Source organism: Sebastes fasciatus, chromosome 21 (genome assembly GCF_043250625.1).
Source record: "Sebastes fasciatus isolate fSebFas1 chromosome 21, fSebFas1.pri, whole genome shotgun sequence".
Classification (NCBI taxonomy): Eukaryota; Metazoa; Chordata; class Actinopteri; order Perciformes; family Sebastidae; genus Sebastes; species Sebastes fasciatus.
Window position 1 is genome coordinate 18339220 of NC_133815.1, and position 18846 is coordinate 18358065.

The 18846-nt window shown below is 42.3% G+C and overlaps 1 protein-coding gene across 2 annotated transcripts in view; it reads left to right on the forward strand.

Annotated features, from left to right (window-relative positions):
- Positions 1-16046, forward strand: part of odad2 (outer dynein arm docking complex subunit 2) — a 64674-nt gene extending 48628 nt beyond the window's left edge. Inside the window, exons 19-22 of one of the 2 annotated variants that reach the window (XM_074621792.1) lie at positions 2124-2238; positions 6850-7038; positions 7272-7493; positions 15809-16046. In XM_074621792.1, the coding sequence (XP_074477893.1) occupies positions 2124-2238; positions 6850-7038; positions 7272-7493; positions 15809-15925 (643 nt within the window). In that variant the 3' untranslated portion in view covers positions 15926-16046. The remainder of the gene's footprint in view (positions 1-2123; positions 2239-6849; positions 7039-7271; positions 7494-15808) is intronic. The other variant, XM_074621793.1, reaches the window with a different exon arrangement.
- The last annotated feature ends 2800 nt before the right edge of the window (positions 16047-18846 follow it).

Consider the following 18846-nt stretch of genomic DNA (forward strand, 5'->3'; position numbering starts at 1 on the left):
TAATGCCTATTTCTCTCTTCAAATGTTTTCAGAGACATCTTGTAGTGTACTGTTTAGCACCGGCCACCAGCTGGAGCACACATTTTACACGAGAAATAGGCATTACAGTAACAGAATATTGATTCTTATTTGATCAGTGCTGCCTAGTTTGACCGTTTGATCAGAGTTCGCGAGTGATTGACAGCTGCCTCTGTTGAAATGAACAGCCAATAGGAACGCTCTCTCTCCCTGAAATGACCTGTGATTGGCCAAAGTCTCCCGTCACACGGGTTAGATTTTGTGAAAACTGAGTCATGAGGAGGTGCAGAAGTCTAGTTTTGTCTCAGAGCACTTGAATTACAATATGCTGAAAGGTTATTATGGAATTTTTGCCCAACGATGCCAAAACCATTTGGCCTACTGCCGTTTTAACATGACTTAATTTTACCAACAAAAACATTTTTTCTCTAACACCACTTTCTGTTGATCAGCACAATCATTCTCTCATCATCAATCTGATGCAGGTCATCCATAACTACTGCAAGCCCAAAACAAACACCGATCACTTTCAAGTTTTCCATGAAACACTCATGTTTGTTTTCATTCTCAACCAGTAGGCGGTGTGCGGTTAATGACATAGCACTTCCTCCAGTGAATCCTGTGTAGCTACAAGAGTGAACACACGTTGTTTAATGCCTCCAGGGTTTGTGGTCTCCTTCTCTAATCCATCACTGTCTGCTGCGACTCCATCGCTAATCTGTTTCATACCTGCCTCATGTGGAAGACCGAGCTGTTTTGGCGGGTGATATGACGCTTCACGTTTGTTTTTCGGTCCGGATTTAAGAGGCCCAGTGGACTGGAATCTGATGTTATGATCCCTGCAGACTGATTTATGTGCAAACGGAAGACAGATGGCGCAGGGGACGTCCCTGATGAGCGTTCGCTCGTTGCCAGTCACGGAGATGCTGTGATTAGAGAGTGTTTAAGTAATTATGACAGCATTCAATGTCGGCCTTGTTGGTAGAAGCACACATGGGGAACACGTTACATGTTATTTATACCAGACAACGGGCGTACTGTGGCGTAATTCTTTGCGTTCCCAGACCCTTTCGACTACAGTCATGTATACGACATGAAATACAGTTCATGCCTAAGTAAACTTCACTCAGACCCTATGAAATATAGAGCGACCTGTCTCTGGCTCTGTTTGATTTGGAAAGTGATCCTCTTTTTGGCTCGGGTTGAAAAACAAGCCAGCGACATAAAGTGTAAGTTTGTCTCAGTTTCTATTTATAAATCCGTGTATGAAGCGCTATACACAGATGTAGGTGAGTTAACCTCCGGCCCTGGCAGTGCTGGGCTTTTCCGCAGAGAGTGATTTGTGTAGGCAGCAGACAGTGGGTGGTTTTCAGGACTGGAGCGGAACTGAAGACTTTGTGATGAAATGCCAATGCTGAAAATCGATCGATGCTTTGATCCGACTTGGCTGTAGGCGTGTTGAGCCTGCTGCTGGCCAGACTGATACAGCCAGAGCTCTGAGAAACAAACATGATCAAATAAGTTACACACTTAAATAGGGCTGTCCATCAATTAAAATATTAATCGCATGGTTGTCTATAGTTGATCACGATTAATCAAATCAACATGGCAAGCTCAAGCCCAACAGGCAACAACAGCTGTCAGTGTGTCAGTGTGCTGACTTGCCCCAAACCTCATGTGCATAAAGTGGGCATGTCTGCAAAGGGGAGACTCGTGGGTACCCATAGAACCCATTTTCATTCACATATCTTGAGTTCAGAGGTCAAGGAACCCCTTTGAAAATGGCCATGACAGTTTTTCCTCACCAAAATTTAGCATTAGTTTGGAGCGTTATTTAACCTCCTTAGCAAGAAGTTAGTATGACATGGTTGGTACCAATGGATTCCTTAGGTTTTTCTTATTTCATATGATGAATTTCATTTATGTCAGTATTAATAACGCATTATTGTGTTAACTTTGACAGCCCTACTCTTAAATCTTTCAAGCAGAACATTATTCTTAATGAAAGATCTGGATGGAATCACAATGTTTTCGGTCTTGCTTATTCATTACTTTCTCTTTTTTCCTCCCTTCTCACTCTACTTTCTGTCTCTCTCCTCCTACAGAATCATCGACCAGCTCGATGGAGTCCGCCTGGTGTGGTCCTTATTGAAAAATCCCAGTGCAGATGTTCAGTCCAGTGCAGCATGGGCCCTTTGTCCGTGCATTGAGAATGCAAAGGTACTGTACAGTGAGGAACATTTGTCTTCTGCCCATGTCCTGTGTCTATGCGAGTGAAGCACACCAAAGGCACACAGATTGCCTCTAAATCAAAGAGGTCTGCAGAGTTCGTGTCGTTTCGGAATTAAGGGCTATCCCGCTCGCAAAACAGAAGCCTGCTTATATCACCGTGCTTGTCTCGTAAGCTCTCCCTCCAACCTGCTGCTGCTGGGAGGTTAGCAGGGGCAGAGCTGTATCAGGGGGCTTACATGAACCTCGGGCTAATATGAAGCAGAGGTGCCTCCTTGGCACACTGGGATTGGTGAATTGGGAAGCAGGCAGGGAGAAAGACTGAGTAATATCCTGTGGCATGGCTTCTGATTTCCCAGCTGAAAATGTTCCCTCAACATGCTACCAGTTACAGAGACACACAATCCACATATAGAGCATAGGGTACCAGACAGTTTCAATGAACCCACCTCTTTAATGAAAACACAGCACAAATGCCTTGCTAAGAAAACCACAACATGGCCATGAATACCACTAGATAGAACTCTGCCTAGAATACAATTAAAAGTTTGGAGGTCTATAAACACGACACATGACTATGACTTGCCCCAAACCTCATGTGCATAAAGTGTGCATGTCTGTAAAGGGGAGACTCATGGGTACCCATAGAACCCATTTTCATTCACATATCTTGAGGTCAAAGGTCAAGGGACACCTTTGAAAATGGCCATGACAGTTTTTCCATCGGCAAATGTTGTAAAAAGTTTGGAGCGTTATTTAACTTACTTTGCGACAAGCTCTTATGACATGGTTTTTACCTATGGATTCCTTAGATTTTCTAGTTTCATATGATACCAGTGTCTTTACTTTACTTTACTTTAATTTATGTTTAAAACTGAGCTCGCTACAACCTCAGAAAGATTGATTGCGTTAATGCGTTAAAGGAATTAGTGGTGTTAAAACGATTTTGACAGCCCTAAAAAATATATATATATATGTATAAAGTTTTTGTCTCACTTCGACAACATTTACTGCTTTATAGTATTTACTGATGCACGCTTCATGTTTTGCCATCAGCAAAGTTCATCCCTGCAAACTCCACCCACGAAAGTTCCTGTACTCAGACTATGTCCCTGGAAGTTAATTTAGACCCTGGTCCCTGTGCAAAACAAGGAGTTCCTCAAAAGCTTCCAAGTTCCAGGACAAAGTTCCTGCGGTCAAAACAGGGCTTTAGATGCTTTTTTTTCTTTAAATGGTCCATCTTGAGTCAGATAATGCTACAGGAGTGCAATGCTAAATCAGTGGAGTACTGTTATAAAACATTATGAGCTCCTTCATGCCATTGTAACAGGCCTTTAGCCCAGTCTTACACAGCAGTGTTGTCAGTCAACTCTAATTTCAGCTCCACATTAACAGCTCTTTGATCCCCTGAGCACTTGTATCATTTCCAACTCCAAACGTAATGTTGTTCTATTAGATTATCGCTGTGATTAAGGTAAACAGCTTGTCACTGAGACAATCTGGTTAAGTTTAAACAGATATATTGGGACCAGACAGGTGTCTTTGGGGGTGAAGCCCTCTTTTTTTTCTGGCTGGAATTTCTCTGGCCCCAGAAGTGTAGCGAAAATGATGCATGGCAACCATATGGAGGGAGTGTGGGGGGGGACCACGGACCCACTATTGAGCGCTAACAAAGTTTGACAATGTTTGTCTGGACGTCAGTGTGCCAATTTTGGGGGAAATTCATGAACATGCTTTACGGGTGATTTTTCTGGGACGGGGGCAACGACAAGAGCTAAATAGTGCTCTCGGCCCATCGGGTTGAGGAACCTGATACAGCTGCCTCGGTGCAGTCGTTATTTAGATAAAAACCCCATGTGGTTTGTGTTAGCAGTTCCATAGTGGATTTATGAGAGAGCCGTGGTATAAATGCATCTGCTGGATGCTCCATACAGTACTGCCGCCCCTCCACAGGCACAGACAGACAACCTAACCTCACTTAGTGCCACACAAGCACTGTAAAGACTTAGTAGTGAATCATTCAATTATCTGTTTTCTCCAATCAAGGAGGTAGAACCCTCCCAGTTGCACGTAATGGGGTGTATCATTAATTAGCCTGGACGCAGAGGCACATTTAGATGCTTGATTTCTTTTTCCTCTACATTATGTTATAGAAGCCTGATTGCTCCAGAGATGGGGTCAGGGCACGCTACTGCCATTCTGAGCTTGGCTCGCTCCCCCCTCAGTTTGAGATTACGCACAGCAGATAATGTGTTTTCTATTTCATTTCATCCTGGGTAAGAGGAGGGAGGATAGCGAGAAAGGCCTTTCCGTGTGCAGCCTCATAATGTTGCGGTTTTCAGATCTGGGGGCCCACGCAGGCCATGAAAGAGATTCTGGCTAGTCTATCGCAGCTGGTGGCTTGAGAGAGCTTCCTCTGTCGCAGGGACTCCCGGCCGGCCGTCATCAGTATTCCTGAGGAAGGGCTTCCTGTGTGTCAGGGGGGTCAGCTCCTGGGCCCCCTCCCTACCCTACCCTGCACTGCACACATGGCTCATCCTCTGGCACGGCATCACAGGGCCCATACACCGCACCCTGGCCTCATCTCAGCTGTGAGTTCTCTGTCAGAGAGAACACAACAGTGCATCTACCGAAGTAGCTGTACACTGAAGCTGTAAATCATCTACTGCTTTATGTCAGTGCTGAATGTGAACAAAATTTATTCCTGAATTTTATTAATACAACTCTGACAATCCGCTGCACAAACATGTTTGGACTGATACATATCCCACCCATGACAACACCCAGAGGGCACACAACTAAAACCATCAAAAAATAAAAAATAAATGCAAACAAATATACAAATAAAATAAAATAATCATAGTTAAAAGAAAGAAAATAAATAAATAAATAATGATAAATTGTTAGGGGTCTAGGACAGTACACCCTATTATCTAGGGCATTGACATGCATAAAAACAAATATAGGAGTTAAGCACAAAAAATGGCACACAAAGACAACTCTGGGGTCCTTCCAATGCTTCATTTGCAACGTTCCCGGTCAGATATATACATATATATCTATACATACACGTACATACACCAAACTGTACTCAACCACAAAGTTATCTGAGCCTAAGGCATCACAACGACTGAGGAAAGGTTGCCATAGCAATGAAAACTTGTCAGACCCCTTAATAGACCCCTTAATAGTAAACCTGATGTTCTCCAACTTTATAGAATACAACATATTTCCCGTTGTGCAATCTTTCTATCTAATCAAAATTTGTTGTCTGGCCACCAGTGTAGCAAAAGACAAAAGGTTTAGTTTATTGTTGTTTAAAGTAAAATGTTGTGGTACCACGCCAAATGAAGCAAGACAGGCTGATGGTTAAGACAGGCTGACAGGCTAAGGATTTATCAGTAGTTTTGGAAAGCATATTGAATATAAATTGCCAAAATTAAACATTTTAATTAAACATGTGAATTAGACTGGCATGGTTCTGCTGGCAACGGTCACACATGGGGTTTATATCGGATGTGAATTGGGATAGTTTAACTTTGGTCTAGTACAGTTGGTCAGTGCTTAATTTGATGAAATCCCATAATTTATAGCTTAAAGAACAAACCATAGAGTGCACACAATAAATTCTTTGATTACTGTACTCAGTGCTGTGCCATACATCAACTCCGGACATGTAGATTGATGTTGAAATGGCTCAAATTAAGTGTGCTTTGTGATTTACATCCGTAATTGTATGCCTCTGGGAAAAATTTCTGTTCTATTTTCAAAGCGCTGACCATTACAGACTCGGCCACCTTGATGTATTCTCCCGCGGCTGGCGATACGGCGAAATTGTGATTTTAAACAGCAGCCCGATGTGCCAAGCCATACTGAAGCCAGCGTCGCTGCCAGCTCTTCCGCTGTGGTTCCCTCAGCACTCCCTACCAGCCTGTTGGTTTGGTAGCCCCATAAGTGGCTGTGAGGCCTTTGGCACCAGTTGGTGCCATGAACTGAAACAGTGAAGCCTCGAGTCTACGCTGTGTGTCAGTCTGAGGCTTTAAATGTCACCTCTAAGCTCTTAATTCTATGTGGCATCTTCGTTATGACAAGTTAGGGTGAGAGTAGGAGAGGTTGACAAAGATGTCAAAATGATTGCTTGTTCGCCCACATCCACAACACAGTTCTACCAAAGAGTACAGAAGCAAAGAGACACAACTTTTAATGATAACACCAATGAGTCCATAGCCATGGATGTATAAAGAGACGTCTGTAAATCAGCATATTTTTTTTTTTTTTTAAGGTAAATCAACTTCCCAGTCAGACTTTGACTTCTTAGCGATATACGTTCTTTGGTTGTACTGTAGGAGAAGGTGTTGTTATTTTTAAAGCATCAGATAAAGATATTTCTACTGGTTGGTCTGCACTGATGGGACTTTGATTGTTGCCTGATGAAAACACTTTGTTTGTACTTATTTAGCATCCTTTGTTTTATCTGCCTCGCTCAAATGCCCCTGCCGGCCTCTCCTCTTCCCTCTGTCATTACGCTGCCTCCCTCTTCATCATCCTCCTCGTTAATTTTCGACAGAGCATCAGCTAATAACAGACCCTTTGACTATATAGGATGCGGGGGAAATGGTGCGCTCCCTTGTCGGCGGATTGGAACTGATTGTTAATTTGCTGAAGTCAACAAACAACGAGGTGCTGGCAAGCATTTGCGCCGCCATCGCCAAAATAGCCAAAGACAAGGAGAACCTGGCAGTCCTTACCGATCACGGGGTCGTCCCGCTGCTGGCCAAGCTGACTAACACGGTAAGTACACCTCACTGCTAGAGAACAACAGCAAAGTTTTACTATTCAACAACACTGCAGTTACTGTCAATATACAAATAACTGGATTTTAGTTGGCCTTTTCCTACGCAGTGCAGCATAAACCCAGCTAATGAGAAGAACATAGTAAGATTTTGCCAAGTCTCTTGCAGAGCTTGTTATTCTCTCAAGACTGATCCCTGGGGACCAATATCATCCTGTTCTCCTCTCCACAGACTGACGACAGGCTCCGTTGCCACCTTGCTGAGGCCATCGGCAACTGCTGCATGTGGGGCAGCAACAGGGCGTCCCTCGGTGACGCCGGGGCCGTGGCCCCCCTGGTGCGTTACCTCAAGTCTAAAGACAAGGCAGTCCACCAGAGCACAGCTATGGCCCTGTACCAGCTGTCCAAGGACCCCAACAATTGCATCACGATGCACGAGAGATGGGTGGTCAAGGTCAGTTGAAGTGCTGTTGAAGCTGGATTTCTGATTTTTTTTTTGTAGTTATTCCTCTCTTTTGTTGCTTTTGAGACTAAATCTGGCATAATTGCATTGAGGAAAATGTGCTTTGGCCTCCCGTCGCCCCCCTTGTTTTAGCGATGTGTGAAAAACACTGAGTAATAAACTTTGAAAAGCTGCGACTATTTTCAGAGCCTTTGACCGACGGAGCAGAAACAAAGTGGGTTTCATTCGGCGGCGGAAACATGACTCCACTTTCTAGCCGTCATGGGAATTCAGAAAAGCAAACAGCTCAGTGTGTGCGCAGTGCCATTTCTCCGGTAGACCCTAGATGCCATTACAGCACAAGTCAAAGGGCTGTAGCTGGGGGTAACTGTTGCTAAGGGCTGTTCCTGGACATCAGGGTAGAATGCAGCAAGCAGCGATATGGTTCAGGCCAAAGAGTGGGGTCAGAGCTGTTCAAGGCAAGAAGAGAACAATGTTTTTTTTTACTCTGTTAAGCTACATCCGCCAGCTTTCTTCATCATTGCAGTTGTGTAGCGCTCGTCCAAAAAGAAACAAGCATTGTTTTGTCTAACATTTGAGCCTGCCGGCTTGTTTCCATGCTCTGCTCCAGAGAATGTTTATGTTTGTCTCTGACAGCGATGTAGAGATAATATGTTGAGATTAAGCCGTAATTGATGTCTTGTCATAGATGATCATGCACCCATATTTCAGCAAAACATTGCTATCTCATTCTCTAATTCAATCATGTTTCACGTAGGGAGACTTTCACATGAGAAATCTTTTTGTGGCCGCGGTGAGTTTAAATCCCTCTTCCCCCCCACTAAATAACAACTGCGATATAAATTATGAAGTGGTTATGCCATTGCAGCCAGATATTTTTTTCCCATGTTCATTAAATGGTGTACTTTAGCTTGATCTGCTGTTACAGCGCATGTGGTTCAACACTAGCCATAATTGGTAGCTGGACTGAACATTGGGTGTTCCGAGAGAGTTATGTCCAATTTGCAAAAGTCGTTAAGCTGAATGCTTTTTGTAGTTTGAGCCACGACAAAAACTGGACATGCCCTCTTTTTTTGTCTATATTTGCAATTCTAGTGTGTGTATGGGCGTGAGTGTGTGTGCAAAATGCAAGACATACCACCCTTTTTAATCTGTCTCTGTGTTGGCCCTTATTAATGTACCAGTTAAGAGTTGCAACACTACTCCATAATGTATTTTTGGACTTTTAAAGAGCTTAATTACAAAAGGCCACGTAACTGCACCAGCGTTGCATTTGTTCTTAATCTCACAGGACATGGAAACACAACACAGGCAGCCTCATTGTTCAGTCTGGCCTCGGTCTCAGCCGGTCTGGGAGAGGGAGGCTCATACTTACCTGCCTGACCCCGGAGGAAACATTACAGTGTGAGAGAGCTTGTCAATCTCCTTGATTCAGCGTGCGCTGTAATGTTCTGCTTCATGATATACAGGCAGCTAGTAGAGAGAATGTGTTAAAACAATATCCCCGATAGTTCTGAATAGGTTTTATCGAGGATTGATACAGCGCCCTGTGTCTAATTTACAGCCCCGTGTAAAGCTCTGGACTGCCTCTTTTATTATTGCAACCGTATTTCAAAGAACTTTTTCTTTGCCACTGAGAAGCTCTCAAAACATGCTCACCCACGTGTAGTATACGATTTCGAACGCGCGAAGGTCTCTCTTTACTCCAAAGTTGGTTTAGAAAGCAGCTTTCCTCTCTAGCACACTTAATGGTGTATGGCCCAGTCCCTTAAGATTCACAGGGGAAATCAAGCATTGAGAAGAAAGTATTTCACGCTGGAAAACACATTAGTGACCCGTCTTAGTCTTTTCATTTTACTCCTTCCAAAGCCTTCAAATTTAGTCCAGAATCAATTAAATTATTTGGTGTAAATGCTAAAAGTATGAAGCCTCCTCAAATAACACACTTTCAATTGTTTTGGACTAGGGCTGTCAAAGTCAACGCAATAATAACACATTACCGCAAATTTGTTTTAACGCCACTAATTTCTTTGACGCATTAACGCAACTTGTGAATTTTAGGTTGTCATTTTCATAGCCATTTTCAAAGGGGTCCCTTGACCTCTGACCTCAAGATATGTGAATGAAAATGGGCCCTATGGGTACCCACGAGTCTCCCCTTTACAGACATGCCCACTTTATGATAATCACATGCAGTTTGGGGGCAAGTCATAGTCAAGTCAGCACACTGACACTCTGACAGCTGTTGTTGACTGTTGGGCTGCAGTTTGCCATGTTATGATTTGAGCATATTTTTTATGCTAAATGCAGTACCTGTGAGGGTTTCTGGACAATATTTGTCATTGTTTTGTGTTGGTAAATGATTTCCAATAATAAATATATACATACATTTGCATAAACAAACATATTTGGCAACTCCCATGTTGATAAGAGTATTAAAGGTCCCATATCATGCTCATTTCCAGGTTCATACTTGCATTTTATATTTATGCTAGAAAATGTTTACATGCCGTAATGTTAAAAAAATATATATTTTCCTCGTACTGTCTGCCTGAATATGCCCGTATTCACCCTCTGTCTGAAACGGTCCGTTTAACGCATTTCAACGGAATTGCAACAGAATTGCGTTACTAGGCAACAACTTGGGTCCATGTTTACTTCCTGTCAGCTGATGTCATTGACGTACACTGCAACCGGAAATAAATTGGGATGTTAGAATTAGATAGTTAGATTAGAATGTTTACATTTAAAACTGTGTAATGGTCTATAAATTGTTGATTTGTGACATCATAAAGTTACAGAAATCTTGACAGCTTATTTCTAAGGCACAGTTTCTGAATACGGGCTGTGTGTATTTCTCCATGGGTTGAGTGTTTCAATCCTTTCACAGTATTTATATAACACTTAAACCTGCTTTATTATAAAAAAAGACATGAAAACCTCACTTTTTACAATATGGGACCTTTAAATACTTGATAAATCTCCCTTTAAGGTACATTTTGAACGGATAAAAAATGTTTGCGTTTAATCTCAATTAATCATGGACAATCATGCAATTAATCACGATTAAATATTTTAATTGATTGACAGCCCTATCTTGGACATAACCTGCTGTCATTCACAAGTTCTTTTCTATTTTCCCGCCAGCCCTCTCAGATTGGACCTCGTTCAGGTGCTCTCACAGGAAACACATACCAGGGAAAATAGAATTCTAGCTCTGAGAGATGAATCACCCTCGCCGTTGGATTTGACATCCACTCTTGGTATCTCGCAGTTTTATACGGATGTGCTTCATTTTGTGTCATGTACAAAATCAACATGCCCTCCTCCCCGTGCGCTTTACATCGCTTCCAAAAGGACTGGGGATTGTTTGCTGAAACCATAAATCCTTGCAGACAGCTTCAGCCAGCTATTTGTATTAAAGAGGCTCTTTCATGAGAGAAGCTTTGTGAAGTAAATTGATGAAAATTGCAAAATGCGGAGGGTAATTATTGGTAATTTTCAAGTGAAGGTATTCGTAGCCTTTGCCAGGTCCTGGTATGTATTTTCGGGTTTTACTAATGTAAATGAGAAAAACGTTTGCACTTTTGTTGCCATGAGCGCACCTCTGCTCCGGCACGGTTAGTGTTTGTTTTATTTTTTTTCCTCTCGGTCAGACTTCAGGAGTGAAAGTGCACAGCGAGACTGTGGGGGGGCCGAAATTACACCTAAATGTGAGGGAAGGAATAAAAAGCAAGCCGAGCATCTCAGGTTTACTTCAGCAGTTTCCTGTTGGTTTGTAACATGACTTAAGGTTGTGGGTGTGGTGAGCAGATGATACAGTGTGCCGCCATGCTCTGTTATGACTACCATGTTTTTCAGATCCATGGAGTGTAATGTTTAAGAGCCTTTGAGTTAAGCCTCTCTCCCAGAAAATGCCAAGCCATGTTCTTCAGTGTCCAGACTGAAACTTTCCCCTTAAAGTCATTGATTTGAAAGCAGCCCTCCCTCCTTTTCCTCTTCCTCTTCAGAGACACAGAAAAAGCAGCTTAACAGTCTCTGGCTCACTGGAGGCTGCAGGGAATGTTGTTTACCTTGACTTTCCTCACCAACTTCCCCTCGGCCCAGCTAAACACTGCTGTCTGTTTGTGCTGTTTGCCTCCACGGTGGAGTCTAAAACATGGGAATGCTGGGATAGAGGGGGGGTTGATGGAGCCATAATGGCTGTCAGACCAAAACCTGAACTCCTGCAGGCAGACGTGGTCCAACAGAAAGCACTTAACACTATAACACCTCCATGTGCGATAAGGTGTGTGTGTACAAATGCAACAATATGTGCAGCCCTCCCAAACTGCTCCTCCCCCCTCAGCCGGCGTGTTCCCCAGCTCCCTTTTTGGAGGTCAGGACTCACTGGAGCTCTCTGAAGTGCAAAAACCTCAAAAACTTCAGTTTTTTTTAAACGTGGGGCAAGTGTTCATTTCGACACAGTCAGGCAATATCTAACAAGTGGCGTATTATATTCCTAGAGATCCCAGCTGGGAGGGAAAGAGCAAGGCAGCGAAGAGAGACACGCTTATCTTAGCCTAACTGCGCGCTTCGGGAGACCTTATTTGGCGACGTCTGAATAACATGCTATGAGGTTGGCAAAAAGTCGCCTCTGGCACTTCTCAGGCATCCTCTCTTTTCACAAAAGAGACTTGTTTAGTGAGCTGCATGTTTTCTGGAGCCAGTGGATGTAAGTTTGCTCTTGGAGGTGTTTTGGATGCTATTTAAAAATCATATAAAACCCTAGGGCAAATGTTTCACATAGACTCCCCGACACTGGTGCATTGAGAGGAGCTGACGTCTTGGACCGCTGTACGCCTTTTTCCACAAAATGATGTGATTATAATCAGGAGGAAGGATATTATTTTCTCAAGTTTTTAACTGGACTTACACTGTGGGTTCACAGCCTTTTCATGCTCACACACACCCACACACACACACACACACACACACACACACACACACACACACACAAGCTGGCCCACCTCATCTTTCATCTGTTTTCCTTTCACTGTTTATCTTTGCGCTGAAAATCCTGGGAATGTCTTCTCTCTGCTTCCTTGGCTGTTTGCTAACCACACAAATGTGCGGAGCTGCGTTTTTAGCTTGTATGTAACATGGAGAGGGGTCAGGGTCAGCCTCGGCTCTGCTCTGACATGAATTATGAACACAATGATAACTGAGAGAAAAATAGTCTCAGGTTTGCCCTATAAACACTGATCAACCTGTTCTTATTCTCAGCACGTCACATACGGACGCTTGGTCAGTGGCGCTGCGTGTCTAACTATGATTCTCCATGTACTAGCGGGCAGTTTTGCACATGCAAGGCTGCCTCAAGATGCCGTAGTAATAGAATTGTGCAGGGATAATGTATTTTTTTAGGCCAACTAGGAAGTTAGCATTGCCCTGGGTTCCCTCGACAAAAATCCTATGGGATTTTTCCACTGGATTTTGGATTATTGCAGAAAATAAAGTGTCTGACAAACAAACATTAATGATACTTACACGTTTTGTTTTGTAAAAGAATCTCCACTTTTATGATTTTTGAAGCGTGAATGCAATCGGCAGAAGTAAGAAGTTAACGTTAGGCTATAAACGAACTACACCACGGTCGCATGACTTCACGTCACCACCACGAAGCTAAAGGCGGACTTATGTTTGGCGTGATGTTTAATAGTCTCATTTAGCCTCTTGTGAGCGACCGCCTTTTTAAGACATGTACAAATTTCAAAATTCACAAGTGGGATATTTACTGAATGTGTTTGATCAGCTGGATAGAGATTTGGGAAAGTCTACACAGAAAATGTTATTGAAAATGATTTCACAAGTTGAGAGTGACATTTCATTTGTGTGAAACCAACAAAGGAATCCCATCACTTCCTATGTTGATATAAGGAGCCAGTGCTGGACAGGATGGGAGAGTTTTGAATAAGAGGGAAACAAGGGGAGAGAAATTGAGAAAATGGAGGTTAGCCAGAAGCTTTTTTAGAATCCTTCTGATGCCTTGGACTAAATCTAAATCAGTGGCTGGATGTAGGTTTTAAAGGGGCTTAGTTCTTGGATCATGTCCTTTGACAGCGACAGTCTAGATATTGTCTTCTGTGTTGATCAGGATCAACAGGGATGTGGCATTGCTGCGCTGAAACCAGGGAAACAATCCCGACGGTGTTCAAACACCACGTGTAAGCCTGCTGCAGCATGATCTTTGTTAAAGGAATCTTTTTCAAAATCCTTTTTCATTCAGTGGAGAACAAGGCCTTGATATATGGGGCTTAAAAGTGCCTCAAACGTCTCAGTAGTGACTGTATCTATCAAAGCTTCATTATGTTTAGGAGCAGGGAGTCCTTAAGTGCTTAGTTGAGGGATGTAATGTTGCCGTTGGTTCATTATGGATGTAAACAAGACGATCCGAAATAATTGCAAGTGTGGCTTAGGAAACCTCAGTGGCACACCATTGTGATTTTACCAAGGAGCACACATTGAACAAATTTAGACTCATCCATTGCACCAGAGTATTTACGCTTACATTTACTTTCATTTTGATTCAGCCCCACAGCCGCCCACAAACATAATGTAGTGATTTTGCTGCAGATAAAAAAGGGGGAAAAACTCACCCTTCCAAAACACATGCCACTCAGTGGTATAACATACATCCAGTGTGTTCCTTTTTGCTCATGTCTGCACAATACGCAACTCTTTGAACGGACGAAAATCTCTTAAATGTTCAGTTTTATGTAACCCAAAAAAATAAACTTCCAAAGCCAGAGAATTCTGGAGAGCGTAAAACCTTGTTCTGCAATAAGATCTAACGAGATCCATTACACAAGCCACTAATAGTCGGATATAATCTGACCTTTGGAGCGGCGGAAAGGCTGTCAAGTGGTGTGGTTCATGCTCAGGTTTTTAATGTCGAGCCTGCCCTGCATGACTTTCATCTGAACTAACTTACAGAAGCATGTGTGCTCGCAGCTGTAACCCCTTTGCTGAGGCATGGTTTGGAAGGGTAAAGTGGGACACACACACAAGCTGAACCCACACATGCATACACACACACACACACAACGGGACACGTGCAGCTCGAGACTGTCGCCGCACAGCCACTGTATGTCTTTGCAGGCAATGCTTGTGGTAGTGTGCAGTTACTTCTGCTGACATGGCAACATGTGGAGCAAGCTACGTATTTGGGCACTGTAATGTGGGATGTAAGGTGTATTAGCACACTGTTGGAAAATAATAGGCCTCGTGCAACAACATTCTCTTAAATCTCTCTTATATTTTCTCTTAATTTTCTGTTAAGACAAAAATGAAGATAAGTCAATTCTAAATGCATCAAAAGTTTTAACCACCCAAATCTGCTCTTACCCAGGTGTGCTGAATGATTAATCCAACTTGATCATTAATTAGCATAGGCAGCGCCCCCTAAACAATATATAGGGAAAGTATTAGCATAGGTAACGCCCCCTATATATCGGAAGGTATTTGCATAGACAACACACACTAAACAATATACTGTATAAGGGAAGGTATTAGCATATGTAATGCCCCTTAAACACTATATAAGGACAGATATTACCATAGGTAACACCCCTTAAACACTATATAAGTGCAGGTATTAGCGTATAATTCCCCCTAAACACTATATAAGTGCAGGTATTAGCATGTAATACCCCTTAAACACTATATAAGTGCAGGTATTAGCATATAATTCCCCCTAAACACTATATAAGGACTGGTGTTGTGCCGTGTGCAAATACTCTGGGACCTGCCCAAGAACTGGAGCGATGCCACCAAAAAAAGGCTGTAAGAAGAAGAGGAACTTCAGCAGTAGTGAAATCGAGTCTACTGTTAAATAAACTTAAACAAAGGAAACATGATTTTCCAGAGCGTCAGTAGCGTTACAGGAAATTCAAAAAGCATCAAAGAGCAGTATGTACGCACGCAATATCATCCAAGGGTTTCAATGGACCAATAGGATTTCTTTAATAATCCAATCATAATTACTCTAAACATAATAATCTAAATTTGATTATATGATATTATTTATGTTCCTCAAATTTAAAACTTGTGTTTTCTTGCGTTGGACAAACAATTTGTGGTATGTAAATACAGAAAATGTTCTCTTACATAAGAGAAGAGAAGAATTTTTGAATCCCAGAAATCAGTGGGTACTAACAAAATAAGAGGAAATTTGTTCTTATATCGCTTCCTCCATGAGGCTCAATGCTTCTTTGGGAATCTGTTCCTGCTGCCAACTGTAACCTCTGTCTTTTGTACTCCCGCAGCCCCTCATCAACTTCATGGGCTCTGATGATGAGATGCTCCAGGAAGCTGCTGCTGGCTGTGTGCGCAACATCCGACTGCTGGCCCTGGCTAATAAGAAGGCCCTATTATTTTATTGACCCTTTTATTGAACTTCAGTGTTTATTTCAAATCAAATGTATGAGAAAAGTGTTCCACATATAAGTTTAACGTGTGTTTTGAATATGTCCCAAAGGTTTCAAATAAAATGCTTTATCTTGATTGATGAGTGTGTATTTATTTGCGCTACCGCTTCCGTTTTACTGCTTAACTTTTACCCCGAGCTCCGCGTTTACATCAACTACCTCATCAGGAGTTCGTCCAAACATTTAAGGAAGCCGTCTTCTCGCTCTCTGACTGCAATGATAAAAAATAAATAAAAAAAAGCTTCTTCTTCATGTTTGATCTCACGCCAAATACCCCATACGTTGTTCAGCGTGAAACACTCTCTGCAGTAACATTCCTTAAGTAATCCAGACGAGACCACAATATCTAAACAAGATCCACATCTGCTCGGGTTGCTCAACCTCCTCTTAAACAATCTGCACACTTCTGTACTTGCAATGAGACATTTAGACAAAACTTGCCGTTAGTTGTGCAGCACCAGCGTGGAATACGGGGAGCCTGCACAAATGTTCCGTATAAATACCGCACGATAATATGAACACATAAATCCAAGCACTGTTAGTGGATAAGAAATATCTATAACAATTAGGAATACAATAGTGTGTCTTGTCTCCACCACAGATATTAGGAATTTAAACAGGATTTTCCACATTACTCCCAATTTATTCCAGATTTAGTAGGGGTGTTTATCATAAATAATAAAATATATTTTACAAACAAGCTCATTATTTTTGTCAGTAAAAACAAAAATGGTTTGCCAGTTGGGATCATCTCTGTACCAAAACACCTAGTCAGCCCCAACTATAAAACAATCTAATGAAGGATTTTTGGGAAAATGTTGTTTTTCCTAAAAGTGGTTATTATTATTATTATTTTTTTTGCTGAATATCTTTTTAAAGGCTATTTTCTATACTTCAGACCGGCAATACATCATCCAGAGTACTCTTACATGACCACGCCCTCTTTTTGGGGAAAACAATCCCTTGTCCCTCATAGACAGGAACGGAGTAAACAGAAGAAGTTGAAACATGTCTCCAAACTTCTACTTTAAACAAACCGGTCATAGTAATAACGCTATAGTGAAGAGTTGCTGTGTAGTTGGTTGCACCAATAACAAATCCAAAAACGCTGATCTCTGATTTGTTCCCCTGCCATGTCCTAAAAAAGATATAACAGAGCGGTTTTATGGTCCAAGCTATAGACCAGACCATCATGGCTTTATGGCTCCAAGCTATAGACCAGACCAGCATGGCGTCATCGCCGAGGCTGCGCTCCCTTTTGGGGGAAAGAAACTCGCTGTCACAGGAGAGAAAATGATGAGAAGCTGTTGTGTAGCGGGTTAACCGAGGCTTTCACACTGAGATTTGAGGCTCATACGATACGTGAATATTCGCTGTCAGTGTGCTAAATGGCTCAATGATGCTGGTGACAGTGACTATTATGGTAGCTAACGTTAGCTTGAGTGGGAGGCAACTGCAGTAATACAGTGATACATTAACGGTAAAGCAGCATCACACTGTCGTCTCCAACTAAATCTCAGTCTAAAGATCAAACAGTTGGCTATTAACACGTTGGTTATTTACAGACAACACTTAGCCTGATTCAATCAAATATGTAGAGATGTTTGGATAAGCAATATCCGGCCTCTGTGTTGGACGGGGGAAGATTGAAGGGACATGACAGCGACCAACCTTAGTTCAGGTTCAGGCAAGATCGCAAAATAATTATTAGACATGTGTATAAAAGAAACGTTTGTATAACAAAAGATGAATGCATACGAATTTGTCAAAGTTACAATCCAAATATACGTCAAATTTCATTGAAGTCTATGGGATCTTCGGTTTTCTATCCCCCAAAAGGGGGCACGGCCTTGACTTTTTGCGAAATACCCGTATGTGTATACGTATTGTATCTGACGTATACCGTACATATTTTGAAACTGCGACAGTGTGCGTGTGCACCTAATTGCAGCTGATCCGATCTCTGATTCTTTCGTCCTCTGTTCTTGTTTATTATAAACAGGCCATGTCAGGCTCGACAGCCTCTTGCACAGCAGGTTTCAGTAAAAGCCTGTTGGCCTCCACCACTGCCGCCCCCACCATGCCTGTCAGCCTCCCTGTCTCTCTGATCCCACTGTCCTGGTCCCAGTTAGCTGAGATGCTCAGCACTCAACCACAGAGGCTGCCACAAAATCTCATGGGACTTTCATCATTAATATCGGCCACGTGCTAAAATAGAAAATTAGCAAAACATTGAAAATATGTGGTTGAAAATCGTCATCACTCTTTGAAGTCTAAACACTAGCAGCTGTTAGCGGGGGTCAGTGGGAGAGCGCGGACGGAGGAGAGTAGATGAGTATGACTCTGAAGAAGCAACTTCCTCTAAAAGAAACTAAACTAGGAGCTGAAGGAAGCCGCCGTCTCCAAACCGCTCGGAGCAAATAAACTCACGATGATTAATGGCTCTTTAATTCCATGCAGCAAGCTTTATTACGTCTGTGACATGCCCGGTGTCAAATCTGATACTGTTTAAAGGGAAAAACATTTAGTCACTTCAACAAACAAAGAGGGAAACATTGTTTTCTTCTTGTGTGGCTGCTTCAAGTTTCCTTTTCTCTGACTTTAAAGCAGATTTTAAAGGAATAGTGCAACATTTTGGGGAATAGCTCATCCACTTTCGTTTCAAAAGTGAGATGAGAAGATCGATATCAATTATGTACGTTAAGTGCGGAGATGGAGTGAATGTAGTTAGGCTGGCTTAGCATGTAGACTGAAAGCAGAGGGAAATAGCCTTGCTCTCTCCAAAGTGTCTCTAGCAACACCTCTAAAGCTAACAACTTTTTAACATTTTTTTAAATTACATTTTGTGGTTTTAGATGTTATTTAGTTTATAGTTT